This window comes from Sinocyclocheilus grahami, unplaced genomic scaffold (genome assembly GCF_001515645.1).
Source record: "Sinocyclocheilus grahami isolate Dianchi unplaced genomic scaffold, SAMN03320097.WGS_v1.1 scaffold769.1, whole genome shotgun sequence".
In the NCBI taxonomy this organism is placed as follows: domain Eukaryota; kingdom Metazoa; phylum Chordata; class Actinopteri; order Cypriniformes; family Cyprinidae; genus Sinocyclocheilus; species Sinocyclocheilus grahami.
Window position 1 is genome coordinate 541,043 of NW_015505948.1, and position 7,796 is coordinate 548,838.

A 7,796-nucleotide genomic window follows, 5' to 3' on the forward strand; every position below is an offset into this window, starting at 1 on the left:
CTGCATGATGTACATTGCTGCTTATAATAACTGTATTGGTTTGATATTTATCGGTATTTGATTATTTGAAAACTGTTGTCTGTCTTATTTGTCTGTTTTATAGATTAATTCATTGTAAGAACAATTTTGCCAACAAAAAATCAAATAAATAAATACATTTCTGTTTGGTTTTAAATATGCCTAAAATGCTTTTCATTAAATCATAATAATTATTTCATGGACTATGAATGAACTATAATTATTAAAAAGCTAATCAGCTGAGTATTTTGGAATATGATTTGGGCCTAGCTGTTTAGACATGCATGCACAATTAATTAGACAAATTAACAATTTAAATAACTAAATCTTCATGATTATCCATTCATATTCATTCGTTTTTTTTTTTTTTTATAATAATAACATATTTTTCATAATATTCCAAAAATAAATTGCAGGTCCATATGACTTTTTCATATATATTTTTTTTTTTATAGTTTACATATGCATATTTCTTTTGAATGATCTTTTATTTTCAAATTTTTTTTGGTTATGATTCCGTTGTTCATTTATTTCAGAATATTTACTCACAATATCACTTGCCAAAAATACCACACATCAGCTTGTGTTTTTCATCAGTGGAAATGTGTAGCCTAACAGAAATTGTGCTGTAAATGTTATGTTTCCGATCTGTGAATCACTAGACATCATAATCCTACTGTAAATATTAGATAATTGGATGCAACATCTGAAATCACAGTGTGTCCCTGTCCTATAGTTATCAGTACAGTACAAAACGAACCTAAACAGAGTCTACAATTATCTTTTCTGCTCAGACTTTTATGTGAAATGTAGTAAAGGTGAAAGACGTTGCTGGTGATTATGATGAAGAGGTAGAAGAATTTTCCTCTTTGTGGGTGTAGAGATAGAGGGGGAGCCTGAACATCCATATATGGGCATGCCATCAACTTTCTCTCCCCATTGGCTACTAGCGGTTTGCAGCTGCTTGTCAACAAAATGGCCTTCCTCAATTGCTTTTCGAGGACCTACTAACTATTTCTGTTTTGGTGAAATAGTATTGAAACTCTGGTTGAACAGTAGAGACGATCGTTTTTTCTTAAAACACAGTATTTGCCAACATATTACTGTGTTCACAATAGGCATATATCGTTGACAAAGCCAGATCAATATTGGGATTTTTGCTTCATTCTCGAGTGAGCTCACAAATGCTAACAGTCTACCTCCAAACCCTTATCGACCTCAGCTTTCATCTCTGATTGTATTATAACCACACAGAGAAATCTGAAGGATTGTTGGCTTAAATTCAACAATATAGCCACTTTTCTGTTACAAAAATAAAGCTGTCGGAACGACACCAGTGGAGATTTGGTCTCGCAAGAAGGTAAGCAGAGAAATAATTCTAGCAGAGCTGCTAACGTACTGTTTTAGCTTGGCTTATTATTTATTGTTGTTGATGGTGACATCAAGTGGAAATGTTTGAAAACGTTTAATACAATCAAAAATGTTAACTTTTGATACCAAAGAGTTACTGTACTTGTACTGTGTAATACAAAAATATGCCAAGTTGCGAAAATATAATACGAAATCTTCCAATTCATGAAGACAGCTCAGCTAACCATATGCTAATCACACACTGGCGCAGATATATAACAATAGCAATCAAATTAATTCACTTTAGTGGAGAATAAAGTAGTGTTAGTTATATTGCTACCGATTATTTGGGTTGACATGATTGTTAATTAATACTAAAGCAGAGAAGTTCACTAGCTTGTTATATGTTATAAACCTGGCTAACAATTTGCAGTAGCCAGTTAGCTGAGCAGCTTTTAACTGCCTCAAATCAAATGATCCCAAACGCTTTGTCTGTATTTCGACTCTTTACTGTTTTGAGTTCAAGTGTTAATTGAAAATAAAGTAAAGCACTGAAGATGGCAAGCGATTACGTTAAGACAAGCCATGGATTAACTTGATGAGTAGGCCTGGTGAACAGGAGGAGTGCTGGAAAAACACGTACAGATGCAATCAATTACAACATCGTCCACTTATTTATCATGACCGTAGAATTGCATATTAAATCAATTACATTATCTTCGAGGGTAATCATTATCAACAGGAATATTTGTTGTTCTTATTTTGTTATTTGCTCTTGGTGATCGTTTGATGTCGTTTGATTCAGTGGTGTAATACTGATTATAAAGTGGTGTAATACTGTCGTCTTCTAGGACTTCATAAAGTGCACTGTGTGGTCATATTAACATTTAACAGGTTAAAAATGATTTCACACTGTTATGTGTAATTGGCATTCAGAAAATAGGGTGCATAAAGTCTGTCCTGTGTTGTTTCACTCCTGAGTGAATCATCTCGTGGACTGACTTGTTTAACAAGTCCTTTAACATTTTGTTTGTGCTGATTATCTGTAAGCTTACTGGAGTCATCAAATCTCTCTGTTCTTTGTCACAAGAATGAGAGATTTTTTTAAATCGGTTCTCAATAGTATTATTTTCCTGATGATAATATAGGCTATATATTTATACACATACATACTCGCACACATACCAGTAGTATTGAATAGTGTAGTAGTATTTACTATATGATATATTATTGGACCATCAATATCAGGTCAACTTTCATAGCAGGCATCTTTCAAATGCAATAAAATGTTTTTAAAATGCATTGCAGGCTAAAAAATTGCAGCCCAAAAGCATTTTAAAAGGCTATACTCATTATTGTTGTGATTGGTTTTGCAAGGTCTTTCAAAAATTGCATACTATATGATAATAATCAAGGCTTCTTATACTCCTGTTAGTTTGCTGTCACAATTATCATGTTTGTTTATTTAAGACGCATTGTGTCTCAATGTAATGTGTTTGAAATAAGGAGTCCTCAAATATAACACTGGTCCTCCTCTGCCTATAATTGCATTGTCTGTGTTGTCAAAGGTTTGGAAGGTGCACTTCATGAGAATTTATAAACTGCTATGCTGATTATTTGCCACAGAAATTGTGGGTTTTGTTGCAGATCATTGTGGCCACCCAGAATGAAAATACCAACTTAAACTGATTGTATAATTTTGTACCACATGTGTTGGCATGCAATGGACTCTTGAGATCTCATTTTATAAAGGGTTTTGGTGTTATTTAACTAGGGTGACCATACGTGCCATTTTCCCAGGACGCGTCAAACAAAGCCAAAACCTAGATATTTTAGGCAATATAGAAATCCTGGCCAGGACGCGTCCTGGCCAGGATTTCTATATTGCCTAAAATATCTAGGTTTTGGCTTTGTTTGACGCGTCCTGGGAAAATGGCACGTGGTCACCCTAATTTAACATAACTACACATAACAAAAGTTTTAGACTAACTCAATATTAAAGGCAAAATTCCTGAATTGGCAATTTTTGATGATTGGAATTTTAATTATCAAAGGATGGCTTCTTGTAGAGATTACACAAGCACCTTTAGTAGCATGCTTGCTCATGTCTGTTCCTGTTAGCTGGGATGATTGGTCAGTTTAATTGACTACTAAAATCCATTGACATTTGTATCAGTCATTAAATGAATAAAATTGATTGTAGTCTGTCAGCCCAGTCTTTTCCTTTATTTCCTGGTCTTGTACCAAAGGACAGTAGATGGCAGTAATGCTTTCCAACATGATTTTTCAAATTCATGGAAAATAACTTCATATAGGCCTATATTCCAATATAGCATGAAATCCATGCCAGTATTTCAGAGAGAGCAAACAATTGTGTGTAATGTTTTATGGACAGTGACAGAAAAAGAGCACACTCTTTGAGGAGCAATTGTAGGTGTTAAAACTATTGCAACAACACTCAAAATACAAATTTGATTCCTCCTTTCCTATATATATACATACAGTATATATATAATTTTTTGTTGTATTTGACAAAGTTGTTTAGCTTATGCTCTGGAGTGAGAGAGATTTAGTGATTTAAAGCTTTTGAATTCACTGTATAAAATCTCAATCAATGGGCTGATTGTAAAAAGCTGTGACACAAAAACTTTCTGCAAATGGCAAAACGACAACCTGTATGTACATCCCAGGACCATCGATTTTCAACATAATGGCTTAGATAAGATCTCTCAAAGCTGCTCAATACAATATGTATCGTTTTTGGAAAACAATACACACAATGGGTGTGTTCACGTTCATTTCAGATGATTCATCACTCTTATGACTTCATCGGTAGGGAGGACTTTCTAGTATTGCTCATTTATTGCTGTGATTCTGATTGAGACATTTTAACATAGTTACATGAATGCAGTGAAGCTAAGTCTTGCCTCTTTTTCTTTTAGTCCTCAGATGGAGTAATCTGTCCGGCTGGAGCCTGCAGACCTGAAAAGTGAGAATGAGTGGTGAATTGCAGTGTAGCTGCCCAGCATAGAGGCAGGTATGCTCCCCATGGGCTCACAATGAACCGTGACACCTTTTCCCACATCCGGCTGTGGTGCCCACGCCCCTTTGGCACCTACTCCCAGAATAAGCCATACAGCAATGGTACAATCTGCAACGGAACAACTACTACCCATTGCAAGGCTGATGATTCAGGGCTTACAACCATAGAGACCCATGGAGTCAGTGAGGAGCAGGATGAGGATGTTGGCACTGAAAACACTCCACCAGATGCTTCATCTACCCTTCTGGCTCCACCACTACCTGCTTCACCCTCTCCAAATTCACAGATGGAGGATGGCAGGGTACTGCTTGATACCTGGTATGTCATCAAACCAGGCAACACCAAGGAGAAAATTGCCTTCTTTGTAGCTCACCAGTGTAATGGTGCTGGAATTCCCAGGCCTAGTGCCATGAAAGTCAAGGGAAACTGGGCTACTGATTGTACCAAGGCCAAGCGGCGGCGGCGCTGTTCCTCTTATGACCCTCCCACTAGAGCTCAAAATGTTGTCGTTGATGTACCCACAGAATCCAGCTCGACTGAGGATGGTGTTGGAGTGAGCGAGACAGATTTGCTCTCTGTGGCTGAAATGGTGGCTCTTGTAGAACAGCGTACAGCCTTGGCGCTTCAAGGGATGGTAGCGCAAGGACAAACTAGTCCTTATACAGTCCATCAGAAACCTGTTGTAATCCTTTCAGAGCCCCCTTCATCTGCACCACCTTCTCAAAGTGACTTTGATCTGCTGCAACAACAGCAGGAATCCCGACGGGTTGCTCAGGCTGTTGCACAGTTTGAATCTCGGCAGCAGAATCTCGACAGTACAACTTTGCGGCCTGAGCTAAATGGAATGGATCGCATTCACACAGGTGATTCTGTGGGTGGCACTCCAAGTCATGGACGGGGGGAAGTACGGATTGCTTTCCGTGTGTCAAGTCTGGACCCTCGCACCCAGTCTGAGCCTGTTGGCCGGCCCAAATGCATGTTTATGAGTTGCGGAGTTGGAGGGGGGCAGGCAGGAACCAGGAGCAAAGAAAAGATCACTTGTGACCTCTACCAGTTGGTCAGTCCATCATCTCGAGATCCAGGTGCCCTCCTGGCTGGCTCACCAAAGGCTGATCCCCTCGGAGAAGGCATCACTGACAGGCCTTCCTCCACAACGCCAGATCCTAACCAAGACCCTGCCTCGGGAGAGAAGGCAGCCGTTGCTCGAGAGCGGGTGACTGGCTTCCATGTTGAGGTTGTGGTCACAGGTGCAGTAGACCAATGTGTCTTCTATGGGAAGGACAGCACAGAGAATGTTCAAGAAGAGACTGTTTGTTTTGCTATGTCCAATGGGGCTAATTCAACTGATGCCTCAGAGGACCCGCCTCCTGGCCAGCTGTTCTTTCTGCAGTCACCAGCTACTGAAGATGAGAGTTGCTCAGCGGTAAACAGTGGGATGCGGTCTTTAGACTGTGCAAACAACAATGGGCCAGTGGGGGCTACCGTAGAGAGGCCAGATTCCCCACTGGCAACTGTGGATGATTGTTCTGATCCTTCGTTGTGCCGTCTCTACCGTCATGTCTCCCATGACTTCCTTGAGATTCGCTTTCAGATCCAGCGGCTTCTGGAACCACGGCAATACATGCTCTTGCTTCCAGACCACATCATGGTCAATATCTTCAGCTACCTGCCCACCCGATCGCTAGCGGCCCTCAAATGCACCTGCCATGACTTCAAGACCCTGATCGAGACCTACGGCGTGCGTGCTACAGACTCTCGCTGGAACCAGGACCCGCTGTACCGTGACGACCCCTGCAAGCAGTGCAAGCGGCAGTATGAGCGGGGAGATGTGTCGCTCTGCCGCTGGCACCCTAAACCTTACCACCACGACTTGCCTTATGGACGCTCCTACTGGATGTGTTGTCGGCGCACCGATAAGGACACACCTGGCTGTCGAGTTGGGCTACACGATAACAACTGGGTACAGCCATGTGAGCTGGTTCAGGCCCGCGCCAAAAGAGACGATGGAAGGTAAAGGAGATTGTAAGGGGATTGTCATTTCTCTTCCTGTTTTCGCTCTACTGAAACCTCATGCCACTGAACTATTTATGGTTGAGCTCGCCTCTTCTATCATAGCTTATTAACCTTGCTATCATTGTCAGTATCATTTCTTATCAGTGCACCATAGTTAATTCTCAGTCCCTTCATGTGCAGACCAGTGTTCTGAAATTTGAGAGCCAATGCTGGTTAAATAAGGTAGTCTGCTGCATGGTCTGCACTAGTCTTTACATGTACTTCTGAATTGGTTAGAAATTCTTGTGGCAATCTTGGAAGACCAGCTATGATTCTGACCCCAACCTTGCAAAAAAACCTGCAGGCTAGACACAGGACTTGTGATTATAACTTCAGGGGTTGTTGTCGAGTTTAATTTGCTGTCCCTTTGGTCAAAAGCACGTAAAATGATGTCACTTTACAAATCCCTGATGTCACTTTGTAATCAACAGTTTGACTGCTCGTTGGATTTTTCTGTTTTGTGTGTGAATGTGAGTGAATAATATTTTTTGTTGTTGTTGGACTTCATTTTCTCTCCTTCAAATCGATTTATGAAATCAGTCTTTATTTCTTGACCAAACCTTTTCTTTTACCTATCTCTTTGCCTGCCAGGCTATCTGTGTGCTTGTTGGCAAAGGCAGCTTTTGCCAAAGCAGTAATTAGCTTCATGTGGCTGAAAGAAAAATAACAAAGAACAGGACAACTCAAAACCTGATTCTAGCCTTAACCCTGTTCGTTCTGCTCATTCCACCAGTATGTGAAATCTTACAAACAGAAACATTGATGCTGATCCCTCTGGTTTGGGAGACCGTTATAGGTTTCACCGTTCAATCTGCTTTTGGGAATCTTTGCCTCTAAAGTGAATAAAAGTTATTTAAAACTGGAGTCTGTGCTATTATTAGTACTGCAATAGTCAAATATTTGTAATTGTAAATTTATTTCTGTAAGTTATCTTGTTACATTTAGTTTTTATTTTAATGTTTGTCGCAATCGTTGGTGTGTATAAGATAAACAAGAGGTGCACTGTGGAACTCTGTCCTCTATCACCATCTGTGGTTGAAATTTTAAATTGCAAGTTAATTGTGGAGTTCTGTTTGTTGTGCTTCTAGTTGGCATTGTTCATTTTTACTTAAAATCTTCCATAGTGCACCTTTTATATGTAGGCTACACAGTAATTTATTTTTAAAAAAACCATAATTATTAATTTGAGAAAAAAAAAACTGAGCTTTTAACAGATGCTTTTATTTTAGTAACACTTAAATTATTTCACCCCCAAAAAATTAACATTTACTCACTCCTAAGGCCATCCATCATGTAGATGAGTTTGTTTCTGTCACTTGGCTCTCTAATGGAT

The 7,796-nt window shown here is 39.5% G+C and overlaps 1 protein-coding gene across 1 annotated transcript; it reads left to right on the plus strand.

Annotated features, from left to right (window-relative positions):
* The first annotated feature begins 973 nt into the window (after positions 1-973).
* Positions 974-7,320, plus strand: fbxo46 (F-box protein 46). Its single transcript, XM_016245824.1, has 2 exons — positions 974-1,378; positions 4,311-7,320. Exon 2 carries the CDS (start codon positions 4,428-4,430, stop codon positions 6,423-6,425), a length of 1,998 nt encoding a protein of 665 aa, XP_016101310.1. The 5' UTR covers positions 974-1,378; positions 4,311-4,427; the 3' UTR covers positions 6,426-7,320.
* Positions 7,321-7,796: the final 476 nt, after the last annotated feature.